At 40.3% G+C, this 22,158-nt stretch overlaps 1 protein-coding gene across 2 annotated transcripts in view; it reads right to left on the reverse strand.

Annotated features, from left to right (window-relative positions):
* The window catches only part of CTSS (cathepsin S), a 36,293-nt gene that overhangs the window by 8,802 nt on the left and 5,333 nt on the right, over positions 1-22,158 (reverse strand). The window contains exons 3-7 of one of the 2 annotated variants that reach the window (XM_025378823.1): positions 19,355-19,477; positions 13,638-13,787; positions 10,096-10,323; positions 8,314-8,479; positions 6,059-6,161 (exon numbers count right to left, since the gene is read on the reverse strand). In XM_025378823.1, coding sequence (XP_025234608.1) covers positions 6,059-6,161; positions 8,314-8,479; positions 10,096-10,323; positions 13,638-13,787; positions 19,355-19,477 — 770 coding nt within the window. The remainder of the gene's footprint in view (positions 1-6,058; positions 6,162-8,313; positions 8,480-10,095; positions 10,324-13,637; positions 13,788-19,354; positions 19,478-22,158) is intronic. The other variant, XM_025378832.1, reaches the window with a different exon arrangement.

Below are 22,158 nucleotides of genomic sequence, written 5' to 3' on the forward strand. Positions count from 1 at the left end.
TTATAAGCATGAGCTTACCACATTCAGCTAATATTTATACTACATATAAATTTTATATTTATGTGTATCTTTTTTCATTTAAATATATATCCCAAGTATTTTATTAGGTTATTAATAATAGTCTGAATATTTCTAATGCATGGAGTTGATTATGTCATAATTTATTTAATCATATACCTATTGTTAGGCATTTTTGGCTACTCACTAAAGAATAATGCTACAATTCAACTAAGTTGGGTATGAAAGTTTTCCCATATTTAGGATTATTTTCTTCATATAGATTCCAAGAAAAAAAAGTAATGGGGCACTGGCTGGGCACAGTGGCTTGCGCCTATAATCCTAGCACTTTGGGAGGCCAAGGCAGGCAGATCACCCAAGATCAGGAGTTGGAGACCAGCCTGACCAACATAGTGAAACCCTATCTCTACTAAAAATACAAAAATTAGCCAGGCGTGTTGGTGGGTGCCTGTAATCCCAGCTACGCGGGAGACTGAGGTAGGAGAATCGCTTGAACCCGGGAGGCGGAGGTTGCAGTGAGCCGAGATCGTGCCACTGCACTCCAGCCTGGGTGACAGAGCGAGACTCTGTCTCAAAACAAAAAACAAAAAACAAAAACAAGGGGGGGGGGTAAAGAATATGAACATTTAAAAAGTTATTTATCATATCGTCAAATTGCTTTCAAGAAAGAGAATAGGCAGGGTGCGGTGGCTCACGCCTATAATCCCAGCACTTTGGGAGACCGAGGTGGGAAGACCATGAGGTCAAGAGATCGAGACCATCCTAGCCAACATGGTGAAACTCCATCAAACATGGTGAAACCCCATCCAACATGGTGAAACCCCGTCTCTACTAAAAATACAAAAATTAGCTGGGTGTGGTGGCACGTGCCTGTAGTCCCAGCTACTCAGGAGACTGAGGCAGAAGAATCACTTGAATCTGAAAGGCGGAGGTTGCAGTGAGCTGAGATCATGCCACTGCACTCCAGCCTGGTGGCAGAGTGACTCCGTCCCCCCCCCCCCAAAAAAAAGAATAAATACAGCTTACTTTCCCGTCAAACTGTATAAGAATGCCCATTTCACCAAGACGGGTGGTATTTTTGTAGACAGCATTGGGCTTCACAGGCATTTCAGAAAGATGAAGCAGCATATATAAAGAAACAGAGGTAGGGATGTATCTGTAAACTTAGGGAATGATGAATAAGTAGTTCACTATGGCCAGAGTATGACTGTGGGTGTATGAAAATATAGTGGAAGAAATGTCTAAGATTATGTTAAAAACTAGATAGTGGAGTACCTGGAATGCCTGGCCAGGAGTTTGGACTTCATTTTTAGACAATGGTGAACTATTTAGAATTTTTGAGCAGGAGTTGACATGATCTATATTTTAAGAAGATACCTCTATAGATGGCTGGAATAGAATCTGAATTACAGCAGAGCCATTGGGAATGGCAAAGAGAAAATTCATATAAAATATGATTCAGAGGCCAAATGGATAGGGCTGTGTGGGTTGAGGGGGAAAAAGGAGAAGGCCAAAATGATGCTTAGGCTTTAATAATCTGAAGATGGTAATATATTACCCAAAACAGGGAATAGTTTTCCCTTGAGCTTGTTCTAAAATCCTTTTCAGGGATGAGCGCTGAAAGGAAGAGAAGAACATTGTAAACTTATTGAGTATGAGCGTGTGTATATGTTGGTAGTAGGGTGATGTAGGTGGGGAGTTTGGATTTTTCAAGTAGAGCTGCCAAATTGGAAGTTGGACAAGAAAGTCTGTCAGTTAGGAGGTCATTTTCAGAGATTATGAACTGGGGATCATCTACATAATGGCAATAGTTGAAACTGAAGGAGCAGATGAGTTTGCTTTGATATAGCAAACTCATGTAACAGACAGGTGGATAAAATAATGTAAGATATGAGGCTAAAGTTGATGTAACAAGATGAATCAAGATAGTGAGAAATGTGCCATTGCATATGTTTTCTGGGTCGTTGAGCAACTTTCCAACCTCTAATGCACTTTCTTCCTCCAATACATGAATAATTCCATACATCTGAAAACTTGATGCAAACAGCGTCTTCTCTGTGGAAGTTTAGACTGTTAGGCATTTCCTCCTCCCATAGCATTTAGACATGTATCATTATACCACGATGTGTTTGTTGTATCATTTAAAAATCTATCTAGGCTGGGCGCGGTGGCTCACACCTGTAATCCCAGCACTTTGGGAGGCCGAGGTGGGTGTATCACCTTAGGTCGGGAGTTTGAGACCAGCCTGGCCAACATGGTGAAACCCTATCTCTACTAAAAATACAAAAATTAGCCAGCGTGGTGGTGAGCGCCTGTAATCCCAGCTACCAAGGAGGCTAAGGCAGGAGAATTGCTGGAACCTGGGAGGTGGAGGCTACAGTGAGCCGAGATTGCACCATTGCACTCCAGCCTGGGCAACAGAGTGAGACTCTGTCTCAAAAAAAGAAAAAAACCTATATATATATATATATATATATATATATATGCATGAATTTCTGTCTCTCTTCATAATTTTATTTTTTTTCCCCTTTTTGAGACAGGCTGGAGTGCAGTGGAGTGATCAATGTTCACTGCAGCCTCTCTCTCTCTCTATAGATAGATAGATAGAGAGATTTATATGTATGTATACATATTATATATTATATAATGTATGTATACATTATATATTATATAATATGTACATATACATAATATATATTACATAATATGTATGTAATATACAATGTATGTATATGTAATATATTATATATTATGTATGTATGTATGTATAATATATAATATGTATGTATATATTATATATTATATATGTATGTATATGTATGTATTATGTCTACATCAACCCTAGACATAATTGCCATAATCAAATATAATATATATTATATATGTATTATATATGCATTATAGAAGTATGTATATATAATACAAATTGTATATAATGTATATTATATATTATATATTATGTATGTATATATAAAAAATATATATTTTTTTCATGTTAGATTGTGAGTGCCTTTAGGACAGGATGGTTTCTTACTATTTTTTGTATCTCCAGGGCCTAGATAATGCCAATCACATTGTAGATGCCTAGTAAGTGCTTGTTGAATGAATGAGTGAAGAGAAGCAGCTTTGAATTTCAACACTAAAAGATGAGATGATCTTCAAGAGCAGCTTCAGTAGAGGAGAGAATTTAGAACACCTGCTGTAGGGAGTTCCTTAGAGAGTCAATAAGATATGAGGGAAATGGCTTCATTTTAAAAAGCTATCACTGGTCTACACCCAAGCTGACCAGTGCCGTGAATAGGTTATCAGTGAGCCAAGATATTGATCCTCTCAGCTACTTTCCCAGATGGCCATACAAATATCATCATCTTCTATGTGTGCCACAATGGGAAAAGGGTAGGAAAGCACCTTTTGTTTTATTTGTAGACTACGTACTTCAAGTAAAGATTTGAGGGGTGTTATGGGTTGCATTGTGTCCCCGCAAAATTCATGTTGGAATCCTAACCTCCAGTACCTCAGAATGTGAACTTATTGAGAGATGGGGTTGATGTAGACATAATTAATTAAATTAAGATGAGGTCATTAGGGCGGGTCCTAATCCAACATGAATGATGCTCATGAAAAGGGAAAATTGGCTAGGCACGGTGGCTCACACCTATAATCCCAGAGCTCTGGGCTCTGGGAGACCAAAGCAGGAAGATCACTTGAACCCAGGAGTTTGAGACCAGTCTGGGAAACAGAGAGAGATCCTGTCTCTACAAATAGAAATTAAAATTTGCCTGGTGCGGTGGTGCATGCCTGTAGTGCCAGCTACTTTGGTGGATGATGTGGGAGGATTGCTTGAGCCCAGGAGTTTGAGGCTGCAGTGAACATTGATCACCCCACTGCACTCCAGCCTGGGTGACAGAGTGAGACCCTGTCTCAAGAAGGGGAAGAAAGTAAAATTATGAATAGATACAGAAATGCATACAGGCAGAATGTCATGTGAAAATGAAGGCAGAGGTCAGGGGGATGGCTCTAAAGGCCGAGGAAAGTCCAAGATCACCAGCAAACTTTCAGAAGCTAGGGGAGAGGCATCAAACATTTTTTTTTTAATTAAAAGAACATATTTAATTGACACAGATTGTATAAACTCAAGGTGTACAGTGTGATGACTTGATGTATGTGCACATTGTGCAATGACTGCCATAATCAAATGAAATAATGCATCCATCTCCACCCGGGCTGTACCTTTGATTCCCAGAACCTGTTCATCTTATACCTGAAAGTTTACACTCTTTGATCAACATCTCCTTATTTACCCAGCCTCCAGTCCCTGGCAGCCATCATTCTACTGTCTGTTTCTGTAAGTTTGACTTTTTCCGATCCCACATATAAGTAAGATCATACAGTAATTTTTTTTTCCTGTGTCCACGAATATTTCTTCCTCACAGCATGAGAAGCTAGTAACACCTTGATCTTAGACTTCCAGCCTCCAGAACTGGGAGATACAAATTTCTGTTATTTAAGCTGCTCAGTTCGTGGCACTTTGTCATGGCAGCCATAGCAAACTAACACAAAGAGAAACTCCAAGCGTGCCCCAAAGTCTCAACTCTTCATATATCCTCCCTTTTTTCCCTCTAGAAGTTATGTTCCTTTTGTTTATGAGTGATATAGATGTCAGTTCAACACATATATTGAGGGGCCTTTCGGTGCCACCCACTTAGTCTGTGCTGCGGATACGAAGACAAGACATAATCTCTCCCCAAAGGCACGTACAGAACATTGGAGTGACAGACAGGTAAAAATGCAATTTAAATATAATGCCTAAAATGCTGTGATCCAGTATGTATAGGACATTTTGGCAGCATAGAAAAAAGACATTTTGCTCATCCCAAGGATTCAGGAAAGACTTTCTGGAATAGATTGTGCCTGAGCTGCTTCTGAAGAAAAGGAGAAGTAAACCAAAAGAGAAGACAGGATATTCTAGGCAGAGGGAACACAAACCGAGATAGAAAGGAAGGTATTACAGATAAAGTGGAATGTATGGGAACTACAACTGTGGATAGCGCAATATAACCAGAGTGAAAATAGGAGGCAACGAATGCCAGGAGGTGAGGCTGGCAAGGCAGGGAGCACGGCCTACAGGACTTGTCTTCTGTCAGGGAACATTAATTTTACACTGCATGAAACTCAGTAGAAGAGTTATAAGCCCAGACTCGTTCATATTTTAGACAAATAAGTTTGGCAGCAGTATGAAAGATGGATTTGAGGGTAAAGGGGAAGAAAAGAGAGAGTAAAGGAGACCAGTTACAAGGGGACAGCAATAGTCCACACCAGAGATGCCTGAACTAGAGCCGTAATAGAAGAAACAGAGAAGGGACAGAATCAAGGACACAGATGAAGTAAAATTGCTTTGACTAATTGGTTGCTTGGTCAGACTTGGGGAGGTCTCAGATGAATCCATCATATCTTACTGGGTGACTGTGTTGTGTGGCTCTTTACTGATGTGGGAAATTCTGAAGGAGGAACAGCATGGGGGAGAGAGTACTGAATTATTTGGATGTATTGAGTTTGGAGAGACTAAGATATGTGCAAGTGGGTGTGTCCAGATAAGTCTAAAGTTCTGGGAAGATGTCGGAACTAGAGCTAGAGATTCAAAAGCTATTGGCATATAAAGGTTATAGCTAGAGTCCTAAGAGTGGAATTATGGCACCCAAGAAAAAATAAAATAAGAGGAGGAATGGGCAGAGGATAGGGCCTTGGGAAATACCAACATTTTTGGGCTAAACAGAGGAATAGGTTTGTAAGAGAGGCTGAGAAGGAATGATCAGAGAAGTAGTACAGAAGACAAACCATGAAAACAAACTGATGAAGAAGGAATAGTAAGTGAAGAGATGGGGGCACTGAGAAATTTAGAATGTCACTTTGTAAGAAGCTATAAAGTTCATCATTGTCAATATCATGATCATAATCATCATCATCAAAATCATAAGAGAGTATTTGCTGAAACTCCCTCAAATTCCTGATTCCAATTAAATATAAAGTGTAAATATATTACCTGTTTTTCACAAGCCAGTATTCTTTCCCGTTAAGAACACCATAGCCAACCACAAGTACACCATGATTCACATTCTGAGTACAGGATGGTTCATAGTAGACACCTGAGAATCAATTGGGTAGGAAAAAAGAGTGAATACTATAGGATAATAAAGGGCATTTAAAAACTGTATTACTTTTTATTAGCCTGCTTTGACTACATAGCAAGATTAATTTAAAAAGTTAAGGACATGGCCGGGCGTGGTGGCTCAAGTCTGTAATCCCAGCAGTTTGGGAGGCCGAGGCAGGCGGATCATGAGGTCAAGAGATCAAGACCATCCTGGCCAACATGGTGAAACCCCCCGTCTCTACTAAAAATACAAAAATTAGCCGGGCGTGGTGGCACGCTCCTGTAGTCCCAGCTACTGAGGAGGCTGAGGCAGGAGAATTGCTTGAACCCGGGAGGTGGAGGTTACAGTGAGCTGAGATTGTGCCACTTCACTCCAGTCTGGCAACAGAGTGAGACTCCATCTCAAAAAAAAGAAAAAAGAAAAAAAAGTTAAGGACGTATACTCTCATGCATAAACTAGGGCTCATAATTATTTGCCACCAATGCTGTATTTGTCAGTGTTCTTGCCAAGCTTAGCATCACTCCAGTCATGGTTCCCCCAGAAACCTTGTTTGATAAGCACACCACCTTTTTCTAAGTTTTTTTCTTTTCTTTTTTGTTTTTTTTCTAAGTATTTTTAAACTTGCACACAATCAGTTATTGTAATTCTCTGTGTATACAGACATATCTCATTTTATTGTGCTTTGCTTTATTGTGCTTTGCAGATATTACCTTTTTTTTTTTTTTTTTTTTTTTTTAAGGAACAGAGTTTTGCTCTGTTGTCTAGGCTGTAATACAGTGGTATGATCATAGCTAACTGTAACCTCAATCTCCTAGGCTCCAGTCATCCTCCTGCCTTGGCCTCCCAAAGCACTGGGATTATAGGCATGAGCCACTGCACCCAGCTAGATATTGCATTTTTTACAAATTGAAGGTTTGTAGCAACTCTACATTCAGCAAGTCTATTGGTACCATTTTCCCAAAAGCATGTGCTCACATTGTGTCCTTGTACCACATTTTGGTAATTCTCACAATATTTCAAACTTTCTCATCATTATTATATCTGTTATGCTCATCTGTGATCAATGATCTTTGATGTTACTTTATAATTTTGGGGGTGAGCTACAAACCACACCTATATAAGATAGCAGACTTAACCCACAAATGTTGTGTGTGTTCTGACTGATCCACGGACTGGCCACACCGCTGTCTCTCTCTTCAGGCCTCCCTATCCCCTGAGACACAATGATATTGAAATTATGCCACATAATAACCCTATAATAGCTCCTAAGTGTTTGAGTAAAAAGAAAAGTTGCATATCTCTCACTTTAAGTTAAAAGCTAGATGTGATTAAGCTTAGTGGGAAAGGCATGTTGAAAGCCAAGACAGGCCAGAACCTAGCCTAGGCCTCTTGTACCGAACAGTCAGCTATGCTGTGAATGTAAAGGAAAAGTGCTTGAAGGAAATTAAAAATGCTACTCTGCTGAACACACAAATGACAAGAAAGTGAAACAGCCTTATTGCTGATACAGAGAAAATCTGATTGGTCTAGATAAAAGAGTAAGCCAGCCAAGCATGCCCTTACGCCAAAACCTAATCCAGAACAAGACCTTAACTCTCTTCTATTGTAAGAAGGTTGAGAGAGGCGAGGAAGCTGCAGAAGAAAAGTTTGAAGGCAGCAGATGTTGGTTCATGAGGTTTAAAGTCGCCTCACCCCACCCCGCCCCACCTTGCCCTGCCCTGCCCTGCCCTGCCCTGCCCTGCCCGGCCCTTCCCCTCTTTCTTTCTTCTGTCTTTCTTTCTTTCTTCCTTGTTTTTTAGAGACAGGTTTTCACTCTGTTGCCCAGGTTGGAATGCGGTGGTATGATCATAGCTCATTGTAACCTCAGATTCCTGGGTTCAAGGAATCCTTCCGCCTCACCCTCCCAAGTAGCTGAGACTACAAGTGAGTGCCACCATACCTGGCTAATTTTTATTTTTATTTTTATTTTTTGTAGAGATAGGGGTCTTGCGATGTTGCTCAGGATGGTGTCAAACTCCCAGGCTCAAGCAATCCTCCCACCTCAGCCTCCAAAGCTGGAATTACAGGCATGAACCACCGTGCTCAGCCAATATCCTTTGTTTCTTTCTTTAAATTCTAATTATTTTTTATTTATTTATCTTTTTACCACTTCTGTAGAGGAAGAAAGAAGGATGACTCGCATCCACACCAACAGACACTGGGCCTTTATTGGCCACAACTTCTTTCAGGACATCTTCTCTGCCATAAGGAAGTTCAGTATACTTTGAACATGTGGCAGCACGATATTTTGAGTCATATTGACACTTCTGATCCTGCAAAAAGAAGTATAAAGCAGATAAAGAAGTATACTTCAACTCCTTTATAAATCACCAGTATCCTAAGCCTAGATTTTAAATATGTCTTCTGTCCTTTCTTTAACTTTTTCATGTGTCTAATGTTCCTTCCTTTGCAAATCTTCCAAATCCTAACAGTCTCGGATTTCAGCAATAATGGAGGAAATACAGAACTATTCTATTCTTTCAAATTGTGAACATCCTCATACAGGCAAAACTTGCCAGGGCAATGTCCCCTCGACTCTGAGGTGGACTGTAGGGAAATATTACATAGAGATAAAAAACTCTAGGTGAGAGCTTTAAAATCTTTTTGATGCCTGCAAGATGATCTGCAGTTAAAATGATGGTATATAAAGACCACATAATATGGGAAACACAAGTGTATTTCAAGTGGGAAAAGGAAAGTTACAAATTCATGTTTGTTGTATATACAACTATGTTTTGTATTTATTTATATTATTTATTTTTTGAGACAGGCTCTCCCTCCATTGTTCAGGCTGGAGTGCAGTGGCACAATCATGGCTCACTGCAGCCTCCATCTCCTGGGCCAAGTGATTCTCCCGTCTCAGCTTCCTATGTAGCTGGAACTGCTACTCAGGTGTGCACCACCATGCCTGGCTATTTTTTTGATTTTTAGTAGAGGTGAGGTCTCACTATGTTGCACAGGCTGGTCTCAAACTCTTGAGCTCAAGCAATCCTCCCACGTCGACCTCCCAAAGTGCTGAGATTACAGATGTGAGCCACCACACCGGGCCAACTATGTTTTTTAAGTGCTTAACAGGAAAATAACTTGAAAGAAATAAACCAAAATAATAGTGGTTAAGGTAGAAGGTTTTTGAGTGATATTTTTATATTTTTAAAATCTTCTGTAACATGGACACAATCCTTAGGCTATCGTTATATCAAAATGTATAATGAATTTGCGAGGAAGAGGAGAGTATTATTTAGCTTCTCGGTGGGTGGAAGAATGATGTGGTTAATGATCTGAGAATAAGGTTGAGCATGGGAGGCTGCAGAAGAAAAAGTTTACAGTGAAGTAATTTTAAGGATAGTTTGCTTAAAATCTGTTTTGTTTAATTTTGAGACAGAGTCTTGCTCCATTGCCAAGGCTGGAGTACAGTGATGTGATCTCGGCTCACTGCACCTCTGCCTCCTGAGTTCAAGTGATTCTCCTGCCTCAGCCTCCCAAGAAGCTGAGACCACAGGCATGCGCCACTATGCCTGGCTAATTTTTCTATTTTTGGTAGAGACAGTGTTTTACCATTTTGGCCAGGTTGGTCTCAAACTCCTGACCTCAGGTGATCCACCCACCTTGGCCTCCCAAAGTGCTGAGACTACAAGCGTGAGCCACTACACCCAGTCATTAAAATCGGTTTTTAAGCATGAGTGCTACTTGCTTATTTGTACTACTGATATATTAAGAAGAGTACTTCATCAGAAAGAGAACTCTTGAGAATTTAAGAATTCTTGTACAGGGTTCTCTCTCATACACAATACTGCTTCTCAAGCAATTGGCGTGGTGGCAAGCCCAGTGCAGTCAGTCAGTGGATAACATGAGATCATGGGGCAGCACAAAAAGTTTGCTTGTGACACACCGTGGCTTTGTAGGGATAGGAAGCGTCTGAGTCAATGCCGTTGTTATCAATGATGTACTGGAAAGCCCTTGTCATGAAGCCACCATTGCAGCCTTTGTTTCCATATTTTTCAGTTGAGCAATCCACCAGGTTCTGGGCACTGAGAGACACCAGCTTTCCTGTTTTCAGCTTCAGCTGTGCTTCCAGGGCCCCCACAGCACTGAAAGCCCAGCAAGCACCACAAGAACCCTAAAACAGATACAAGGTCACAAACGCAAATCACAGAAAATCATTTGGAATTACTTCCATAACCCAAACTGGACAACGCTCAACTACATCAGCTCTGTCCCGAGTTCCCAGAAAGAGCTCCGCCACTACAGTTTCCTTCTGTCTTTAACAATGGGAATGAAGACTAAATACTTGATGGTTATCTAGGCAAGGTCCAACCTTGATAGAGATTTGCGGTCGACCAAGCTCAGAGCATAATGACCATATTCAAATATACTAAGAAACAATACTCACTGAGCATGTACCAAATTGCACCTATTTTCACACGTAAGTAAGGGAGATAGTTGCCTATAGTAATGAGATTTTGAGAGAAGCTGGGATGATTTCCTTGACCTAAAATACCCTTTCTCCTGTCAAATGATGCCTGAAACATAAGAAATTTACTCCTAGGTTGGCATTTTTCAAACCTTTGTTACCTTCAGAATTTTTTTGATCAAAAAATATAGGCCAGGCGCGGTGGCTCAAGCCTGTAATCCCAGCACTTTGGGAGGCCGAGACAGGCGGATCACGAGGTCAGGAGATCGAGACCATCCTGGCTAATACGGTGAAACCCCGTCTCTACTAAAAATAGAAAAAACTAGCCGGGCGAGGTGGTGGACGCCTGTAGGAGGCTGAGGCAGGAGAATGGCGTGAACCCAGGAGGCGGAGCTTGCAGTGAGCTGAGATCCGGCCACTGCACTCTAGCCTGGCCGACAGAGCGAGACTCCGTCTCAAAAAAAAAAAAAAAAAAAAAAAAAATTTTACAAGGAGGCATAAACAAACAAAAAAAGGCAAAGCTGATTTAGTTTTAAAAGGGGCAGAGTGTCCAGAGCCCCATCATAATTGTTCTCTTTCTCTCTCCTCCCCTCCTCCCACTTTGCTCTCCACCCAAAGGAAAGAAATTGACATTGCTTTTGATTGAAGCAAAATTGTTCATTAAAACGCAAGCACCCAGAGAAAGAAGTTCATTAACTTACTCAGAGTTAACATCTAAATATGTGGTTTATTGGGTCTTCTAAAGCTGTTATTTTAGAGAACCTCAGGTAAGAAATCCAAAACTAGTTGAAAGAAAAATATGTAGGTGGAAAAGAATAAGAGATTAGCAGTACCATTTACTTCTTTTTTTTGTTTTGAGACAGGGTTTCCCTCTGTCACTCAGACTGAAGTGCAGTGGTGCGATCATGGCTCACTGTAGCCTCAACCTCCCAGGGTCAAGCAGTCCTCCCATCTCAGCCCCTCAAGTAGCTGGGACTACAGGAGCGCACCATGCCTGGCTAATTTTTATTTTTATTTTTTGTAGAGACAGGGCCTCACTATATTGCCTAGGTTGGTTTCTAACTCCTGGACTCAAGCGATCCTCCTGCCTCTGCCTCCCAAAGTGCTGGAATCACAGACATGAGCCACTGTGCCTGGCCACCATTTACTTCCTAATAAATTTTTACTTTCTTCATTGATCACAAGCTGGGGTAGCTGCTCAGAATGCTCTGATTCCTCTCACTTACCCTGACCTCTATGGTGATACATGTGTTTTACCTCTAACTAATTTAGGATTTTTGCAATTTTTTAAAACAAGCAAACTAAAGGAAAATACAACAGCATAGGAACAATAATTTTACAAGGCACATATTTCATATTCTAACGATGCAAGACTAACCATGAATTAACTTGAGTGGCACAATTTATAGACCACTCTAGCTCTAGTTCTTTCTTCTCCTTCAACTTTGAAATTCACAAGTGAAATGGAGAAACTTCCTGATCACCAGGGCTCTCTCACGCAACACTGCTTTTCAAGCAATTGGCTTATTGGAGAGTCCAGTGCAGTCAATGCGTAGCATGAGCAATGAAAGTCTGTGTTAAACACCTATTTGCTTAGTTCAGTGTTTGTCTAAGTAGGTGGTTCTATGATCACTTAGAAAAGCACTGTGGAGGCTGACCGCAAGGGCTCATGCCTATAATCCCAGCACTTTGGGAGGCGGAAGTGGGAGGATCACTTGAGCTCAGAAGCTTGAGACCAGCTTGGGCAACATGGCAAAACCCATCTCTACTAAAAATACAAAGGAAAAAAAAAAAGCGGGGTGTGGTGGTGTGTGCTTGTAGTCACTATGTAAGCTGAGGTGGGAGGATCACTTGAGCCCCAGAGGCAGAGGTTGCAGTGAGCCTAGATCGCACCACTGCAGTCCAGCCTGGGCAAAACAGAGGGAGACTCTGTCTCAAAAACAAAAAAACAAACAACAACAAAAAAAACACTGTGGAGAATCCAGTTGTCCCTCAGTATCTACAAGGGATTGGTTCCAGGACCTCTGAGCATACCAAAAGTCAAGAATTTTCAAGTTCCTTATATAAATGACTAAGTATTTGCATATAATCTACACATCCTCCTATATGTGTTTTTTTGTTTTTTTGTGTGTGTGTGTGTTTGTTTTTAAAGACAGGATCTCACTCTATGGCCCAGGCTGGAGTGCAGTGGCAAGATGTCAGCTCACTGCAACCTGCACCTCCCAGGTTCAAGTGATTCTCCTGCCTCACCCTCCCGAGTAGCTGGGATTACAGGCACCTGCCACCATGCTAGGCTAATTTCTGTATTTTCAGTAGAGACGGGACTTCACCATGTTGGCCAAGCTGGTCTCGAACTCCTGACCTCAAGTGATCTTCCTCCCTTGACCTGGAAAAGTGCTGGGATTGCAAGCATAAGCCACTATGCCTGGTCTTCCCATATACTTTACTTACTTTTTTTTTTTTTGAGATGGAGTCTCGCTTTGTAGCTCAGGCTGGAGTGCAGTGGTGCGATCTCAGCTCACTGTAACCTCTGCCTCCCAGGTTCAAGTGATTCTCCTGCCTCACCCTCCTGAGTAACTGGGATTACAGGCGTGTGCCACCAGGCCCTGTTAATTTTTGTATTTTTAGTGGAGACGAGGTTTCATCATGTTGGCCAGGCTGGTCTCGAACTCCTGGCCTCAGGTGATCCACCCGCCTCAGCCTCCCAAAGTAATGGTATTATAGGCGTGAGCGCCTGGCCTGTTTTTTTATCTTCACCTTTTTCTGGATATTTTTGATCCACGGTTGGTGGAATCTGCAGATATGGAACCTGTGGATATGGAGGGCCAACTGTATAAATAAAATATAATATGTGATCCTTGCCCTTAAGGAACTTATAATTTAGTTGGGAAGACAAGAATAATGAAAATAATTAGAAAGTAACACGTGGGACTGTAAGATTCACTGTCAAATTCTGTAGCTAGACTAAGCATTTAAAGAGCTCTACCTAGGGTTCAGAGGCTTGGGATGGTAATACTCACTTGATATTTCACTTCAGTAACACACCCTTTCTCTCTCCAGTCCACAGAATCTGGCAACATCTGATTAGGGTTTGACTTATATGTGATATTTCTCTGCCACTGGCTGGGAACTCTCAGGGAACTCATCAAAGACATCACTTCTTCACTGGTCTACAAAGCAAATATACAGTCAGGCATCGTTTAATGACTGGAATATGTTCTGAGAAATGCGTCGTTAGGTGATTTTGTCATTGTGCAAACACCATAGTGTCTACTTACACAAACCTAGAGTGTATCGGCTCCTACACACCTAGGCTGTATGGAAGGGCCCGTTGCTCCTAGACTACAAACCTGCACAACATGGTACTGTACTGAAGGTTGTAGGCAATTGTAGAACAATATGAAGTACTTGTGTATCTAAATATGTCTAAACATAGAAAAGGTATAGTGAAAATACAGTATAAAAAGTAAAAATGGGGGCTGGGCACAGTGGCTCACACCTGCAATCCCAGCACTTTGGGAGGCCGAGCCAGGCAGATCACCTGAGGTCAGGAGTTCGAGACCAGCCTGGCCAACATGGTGAAACCCCGTCTATACCAAAAATATAAAAATTAGCTGGGCGTGGTGATGCATGCCTGTAATCCCAGCTATTCAGGAGGCTGAGGCAGGAGAATCACTTGAGCCTGGGAGGCAGAGGTCTCAGCGAGCCAAGATCGTGCCACTGCACTCCAGCCTGGGCAACGGGTGAGACTCCATCTCAAAAAAAAAAAAAAAAAAAAAGGAAAAATGGTACTTTTGTATAGGTCATTTACTATGAAAGGCCTGGAGTTGCTCTGGGTGAGTCAGTGAGTGAGTGGAGAGTGAATGTGAAGGCCCAGGATATTATTGTAGACTTTATAAACACTTAGGCTACACTAAATTTGTTAAAAAATTTTTCTTTCTTCAGTAATAAATTAACCTTGGTTTAATGCAACTTTTTTACTTAATAAACTTTTAATTTTTTAAATGTTTTGTCTTTTATAGTAACACCTTAAAATACAAACACATTGTATAGCTGTATGAAAATATTTTTCTTCTTTATCACTTTCTTATATAAGCTTTTTCTATTTTTAATTTTTTAAAAGTTTTTACTTTTAAAGTAAGTTGAATCCCTGAATAGACCAATAACAGGCTCTGAAATTGAGGCAATAATTAATAGCCTACCAACCAAAAAAAGTCCAGGACCAGACGGATTCACAGCCGAATTCTACCAGAGGTACAAGGAGGAGCTAGTACCATTCCTTCTGAAACTATTCCAATCAATAGATAAAGAGGGAATCCTCCCTAACTCATTTTACAAGGCCAACATCATCCTGATACCAAAGCCTGGCAGAGATACAACAAAAAAAGAGAATTTTAGACTAATATCCCTGATGAACATCAATGCAAAAATCCTCAATAAAATACTGGCAAGCTGAATCCAGCAGCACATCAAAAAGCTTATCCACCATGATCAAGTGGGCTTCATCCCTGGGATGCAAGGCTGGTTCAATATACACAAATCAATAAATGTAATCCAGCATATAAACAGAACCAAAGACAAAAACCACATGATTATCTCAATAGATGCAGAAAAGGCCTTTGACAAAATTCAACAGCCCTTCATGCTAAAAACTCTCAATAAATTCGGTATTGATGGAACATATCTCAAAATAATAAGAGCTATTTATGACAAACCCACAGCCAATATCATACTGAATGGGCAAAAACTGGAAGCATTCCCTTTGAAAACTGGCACAAGACAGGGATGCCCTCTCTCACCACTCCTATTCAACATAGTGTTGGAAGTTCTGGCTAGGGCAATCAGGCAAGAGAAAGAAATAAAGGGTATTCAGTTAGGAAAAGAAGAAGTCAAATTGTCCCTGTTTGCAGATGACATGATTGTATATTTAGAAAACCCCATTGTCTCAGCCCAAAATCTCCTTAAGCTGATAAGCAACTTCAGCAAAGTCTCAGGATACAAAATCAATGTGCAAAAATCACAAGCATTCTTATACACCAGTAACAGACAAACAGAGAGCCAAATCATGAATGAACTCCCATTCACAATAGCTTCAAAGTGAATAAAATACCTAGGAATCCAACTTACAAGGGATGTAAAGGACCTCTTAAGGAGAACTACAAACCACTGCTCAGTGAAATAAAAGAGGACACAAACAAATGGAAGAACATACCATACTCATGGATAGGAAAAATCAATATTGTGAAAATGGCCATACTGCCCAAGGTAATTTATAGATTCAATGCCATCCCCATTAAGCTACCAATGACTTTCTTCACAGAATTGGAAAAAACTGCTTTAAAGTTCATATGGAACCTAAAAAGACCCCACATTGCCAAGACAATCCTAAGCCAAAAGAACAAAGCTGGAGGCATCATGCTACCTGACTTCAAACTATACTACAAGGCTACAGTAACCAAAACAGCATGGTACTGGTGCCAAAACAGAGGTATAGACCAATGGAACAGAAAGAGCCCTCAGAAAGAATACCACACATCTACAGTCATCTGATCTTTGACAAACCTGACAAAAACAAGAAACGGGGAAAGGATTCCCTATTTAATAAATGGTGCTGGAAAAATTGGCTAGCCATAAGTAGAAAGCTGAAACTGGATCCTTTCCTTACTCCTTATACGAAAATTAATTCAAGATGGATTAGAGACTTAAATGTTAGACCTAATACCATAAAAACCCTAGAAGAAAACCTAGGTAATACCATTCAGGACATAGGCATGGGCAAGGACTTCATGTCTAAAACACCAAAAGCAATGGCAACAAAAGCCAAAATTGACAAATGGGATCTAATTAAACTAAAGAGCTTCTGCACAGCAAAAGAAACTACCATCAGAGTGAACAGGCAACCTACAGAATGGGAGAAAATTTTTGCAAACTACTCATCTGACGAAGGGCTAATATCCAGAACCTATAAAGAACTCAATCAAATTTACAAGAAAAAAACAAACAACCCCATCAAAAAGTGGGCAAAGGATATGAACAGACACTTCTCAAAAGAAGACATTCATACAGCCAACAGACACATGAAAAAATGCGCATCATCACTCACCATCAGAGAAATGCAAATCAAAACCACAATGAGATACCATCTCACACCAGTTAGAATGGCAATCATTAAAAAATCAGGAAACAATAGGTGCTAGAGAGGATGTGGAGAAATAAGAACACTTTTACACTGTTGGTGGGACTGTAAACTAGTTCAACCATTGTGGAAAACAGTGTGGCGATTCCTCAAGGATCTAGAACTAGAAATACCATTTGACCCAGCCATCCCATTACTGGGGATATACCCAAAGGATTATAAGTCATGCTGCTATAAAGACACATGCACACGTATGTTTATTGCGGCACTATTCACAATAGCAAAGACTTGGAATCAACCCAAATGTCCATCAGTGACAGACTGGATTAAGAAAACATGGCACATATACACCATGGAATACTATGCAGCCATAAAAAAGGATGAGTTCGTGTCCTTTGTAGGGACATGGATGCAGCTGGAAACCATCATTCTGAGCAAACTATCGCAAGAACAGAAAGCCAAATACCACATGTTCTCACTCATAGGTGGGAATTGAACAATGAGATCACTTGGACACAGGAAGGGGAACATCACACACTGAGTCCTATTGTGGGGAGGGAGGAGGGATAGCATTAGGAGATATAACTAATGTAAATGACGAGTTAATGGGTGCAGCACACCAACATGGCACATGTATACATATGTAACAAACCTGCACGTTGTGCACATGTACCCTAGAACTTAAAGTATAATAAAAAATTTTTTTAAAAAAGTTTTTACACTTTTTTGTTAAAAACTAATATACAACCACACACACACACACACACACACACACACACATATATTAGCCTAGGCCTATACAAGGTCAGGATCATCAGTATCACTGCATTCCATCTCCACCTGTTGTCCCACTGGAAGGTCTTCAGGGGCAATAACACTTATGGAGCTGTCATCTCTGATAACAATGTTTTCTACTGGATACCTCCTGAAGGACCTGCCTGAGGCTGTTTTACAGTTAACTTTTTAAAAGTATAAGTAGGAGTACACTTTAAAATAACAATTAAAAGTATAGTATAGTAAATACATAAACCAGTAACATAGTCATTTATTATTATGAAACATTTTGTACTGTGCAAAATTTTATGTGCTATACTTTTACACCACTGGCAGAGCAGTAGATCTGTTTACAGCAGCATCACCACAGACAAGTGAGTAGTGTATTGTGCTACATTGCTATGGTGGCTACAACATCACTCGCTAGGCAAGAGGAACTTTTCCGCTCCATTATAATCTTGAAGGACCACTGAGGTATATGTGGTCCATCAGTGGCCAAAATGTATATGACACATGACTATATATATATCTCTTTCACTTATATCCTTCTTTCTTTTCTTCCTTTTTTTTTTGAGACGGAGTTTCACTCTTGTTGCCCAGGCTGGAGTGCAATGGCGTGACCTCGGCTCACTGCAACCTCTGCCTCCCAGGTTCAAGTGATTCTCCTGCCTCAGCCTCCCAAGTAGCTGAGATTACAGGCATGTGCCACCACATCCAGCTAATTTTGTATTTTTAGTAGGGATGGGGTTTCTCTATGTTGGTTAGACTGGTCTCAAACTCCCGACCTCAGGTCATCTGCCCATCTTAGCCTCACAAAGTGCTGGGATTACAGTCATAAGCCACCGCACCCAGTTAATTTTGTAGTTTTAGTAGAGACAGGGTTTCTCCATGTTGGTCAGGGTGGTCTTGAACTCCTGACCTCGTGATCTGCCCACCTCGGCCTCCCAAAGTGCTAGGATTACAGGCGTGAGTCACTGCGCCCAGCCTATCCTTCTTTCTAATATCCTAATAACTGTAACTGTGAATATATTTTAAAACTGACATGGAATAAAAAAACTGAGAAAAACCAGTAATAGTTGTGACCAAGAGAGGTTCCATTAGGATCTGGTGGGGTGAATTATCTGGATTTGTTTAGTTTCACACTTCACACTAGCATCCCAGTTAGGCACCCTCATGGGGAAGGAGGAAAAGAGAATGGTAAAAACTAGAAGTTACAGGGAGGCAGATTTTTGTTTCAAAGCAAGGCAGAATTTTATAAAAGCGCTGTCTAAAAAGTGGACTAAACTGGTTTCCCATGTGAGAAAGAATTACAAAGGAGATTCCTGCATTTAAGAAGGAGTTTAGTCTACCTAGGGCGTTCCCTTCTTCACTTTGGCAACAGCGGTAAAGTTTTGTAGGACAGAATAGAATCTGAAAACCAATAGAAGATTATTTGTGAGATTAAATACCCACATGCTCCCATTAAGAAAGCAGATGGATCATACTAAATTGTCAATCTAGACTTAAATAAGTATGGCAACTTTCTATAAAAGCCTGTCGATAATCTTTAGGTAATATTTTCTAGAATTTATTTTAAAAAAACAATGGTAGTCTGTGAGTTTAAAATTTCCTTTAAAGAAGTGATTTGTTAAAGAAAGAAAGCAGTCAAAGTAGAACTAAGTAAGGAATTTCTGTACAAGTTCTTATGTCCTTAAATTCTACTGTTTTCCAACTTTGTACTATACGTTCCTTTGTTATTGCTGTTTACCTTCAAATTGCTTTTGGGGAGACAGAAAGGAAATGATGTTTACCCAGACATGAAAGTGGGATTCCTTGTAATGTACCTACCATGTCTCCCAGGTGGTTCATGCCCAGATCATATGAGTGCATTCCCATTGAATGCTCCAGGTTATGAAGCATCACAAACTTTAGATTCTTTTCCCAGATGAGACGTCGTACTGCTTCTTCATTCTAAAACATAATGAAGAAGAACATAGTCATACTGCATCCTGGACAAATAAGTGTTTGATAATGAAAATGGCATTTTTTTTTTTTTTTTAAGATGGAGTTTCACTCTGTCACCCATACTGGAGTCCAGTGGCATGATCTCAGCTCACTTCAGCCTCCGATTCCTAGGTTCAAGTGATTCTCTGCCTCAGCCTCCCGAGTATCTGGGATTACAGGCATATGCCACCACACCAGCTAATTTTTGTATTTTTAGTAGAGACAGGGTTTCGCCATGTTGGCCAGGCTGGTCTCAAACTCCTGACCTCAGGGGATCTGCCTGCCTCGGCCTCCCAAAGTACTGGGATTACAGGTGTGAACCACTGCACCACCCGAAAATAGCATTTTTGAAGCATTCTACCAAATGTGGATCTGAGAGCATGCAAATGCATAAATATATCCAATATAACTGCTAACTTCACATATTAATTTTAATTCTTGCTCTTAACTGCTTTGATGGTGATTAATATTATTTTATGATAAACATGAATTTCCTTCTCTTTTTAAAATTTACTATTATTATTATTATTATTTTTGACAGTCTTGCTCTGTCACTCAGGCTGGATGGAGTGCAGCGAAGTGGCGTGATTACCGCTCACTATAGCCTTGACCTCCTGGGATCCAGCAATCTTCACATCTCAGCCTCCTGCATAACTGGGATCACTGGTGTGTACCACTGCAGCCAGTTGTTTTTTTTTTTTTTTTAAAGACAGGGTCTTGCTCTGTTGCCCAGGCTGGAGTGCAGTGGTATGATCACAGCTCACTGCAGCTTCAAATTCTTGGGCTCAAACTATCCTCCCATCTCAGCTGCCCAGGTAGCTAGGACTGTAAGCATGCACCACCACAACCAGCTTATTTTTATTTTATTTTATTTTATTTTATTTTGTTTTATTTTATTGTAGAGACAGGCTGGTCTCAAACGCCTGGCCTTAAAGGATCGTCCCCCCTTGGCCTCCCAAAGTGCTGGGATTACAGGTGTGAACCATGCACCCAGCCATGATTTTCTCTTTCTTTTTCATGTTTTACAACTTCATTACATGTGTCTGGGTGTAGGTTTCTTTATTTACCTTCAGCTGTGTACTTTTGATTGGATGACTCAGGACCTTGTCTCATATCTGGAATATTCTCAATCAGTGTCTCCACATATATTACTTCTCCACCATTCCATCTAATTCTCTTTTTCAGAAACTCCTATCCGAAGTATTTTGGAGCCTCAAACTCTCTTTCATCTTCTTACTTGCGTTTTCTTATATTTTTCTTTTTATTTCTAGGTGCTGCATTCAGGGTGAATCCCTCAGTAGTATCTTTCAGATACTATCCAACTCCTTACAGTCTGGAAATCCTTTTGATTTTTATTGCAGTGACAATATTTTTTATTTCTAAGATTTCTAATTTTTTTCTTGTCTATTAGTGTACATATTATTCCTTTATATATAGTCTTTTGAAAAGTTATTTTTGGTTCTATTATTTTAATTTTATTCACAGTGAATTTACAAGATGACTGTCAATTTTCTTGTCCTTCAGGAGATTCATTCACATAGAATACAATGATGTAGAAGGCAAGGTGGATGGTGCCTCCTAGAATAGCTGAAGCCAGACTTGCTAGGTAGCAAGTCTGGATGCAGGTTTCTCTCCCTTGGAGCAAGGTTTTACTGTTACCCCAGTAATTGACATAATGGGCATGCATGATGGGCTTACTTCCAAACCGCAAGATGAGAAGCAATGGTATAAAGACAAACAAATCTAAGTACAAGAAAGGAAAAAAAAATAAAAAGAAGTGCACTTTGAGATCAATTATAAAGGTAGGATACTAATCAAAAGTCAGGTTCATTCCTCCTGAGGGATTGGAATTATTAAACAGAGGGATAGCATTCATTTAACCAGATAATGGTGCTAATTGCACATCTAACTCCAGTTAACCTTGAAATGAGGAACCTCTTCATAAAGGGTGTGGGTGAGGGTGAAATTCATCAGCACCAAGGAAACCATATGATCATTTCAATAGATGCAGGAAAAGCATTTGACAGAATTCAACATCCTTTCATGACAAACATTCTCAACAAATTACATGTAGAAGGAATGTTCCTCAACACAAATAGGCCATATATGGCAAGACTACAGCTAACACCATACTCAACTGGGTGAAAATTTAAAGGCAATTCTGCTAAGATCAGAAAAAGACAAGGGTACCCACTTTCACCATTTCTAGTCAATATAGTGCTGAAAATCCTAGCCAGAGCAATTAGGCAAGAAAAATAAATACAAGGCCTCCAAATAAGAGAAGGAAGAAGTAAAATTGCCTTTGTTTGTTGATGACATGATCATATAGAAAGTCTTGGCCAGGTGTGGTGGCTCATGCCTATACTTTGGGAGGTTGAGATGGGAGGATTGTATGAATCCAGGAGTTTAACACCAGCCTGGACAACATGGCAAGACCCCATCTCTACAAAAACCAAAAATAGAAATTAACCAGGTGTGGTGCCATGTGCTTATAGTCCCAGCTACTTGGAAGGCTGAGGCAAGAGAATCACTTGAGCTGGGAGTTTGAGGCTGCAGTAAGCTATGATCATACCACTTTACTCCAACCTGGGTGACAAAGCAAGATCTCATCTCAAAAAAAAAAAAAAAAAAAAAAAAAGGTTTGGGCA

Source organism: Theropithecus gelada, chromosome 1 (assembly GCF_003255815.1).
Source record: "Theropithecus gelada isolate Dixy chromosome 1, Tgel_1.0, whole genome shotgun sequence".
NCBI classification, from domain to species: domain Eukaryota; kingdom Metazoa; phylum Chordata; class Mammalia; order Primates; family Cercopithecidae; genus Theropithecus; species Theropithecus gelada.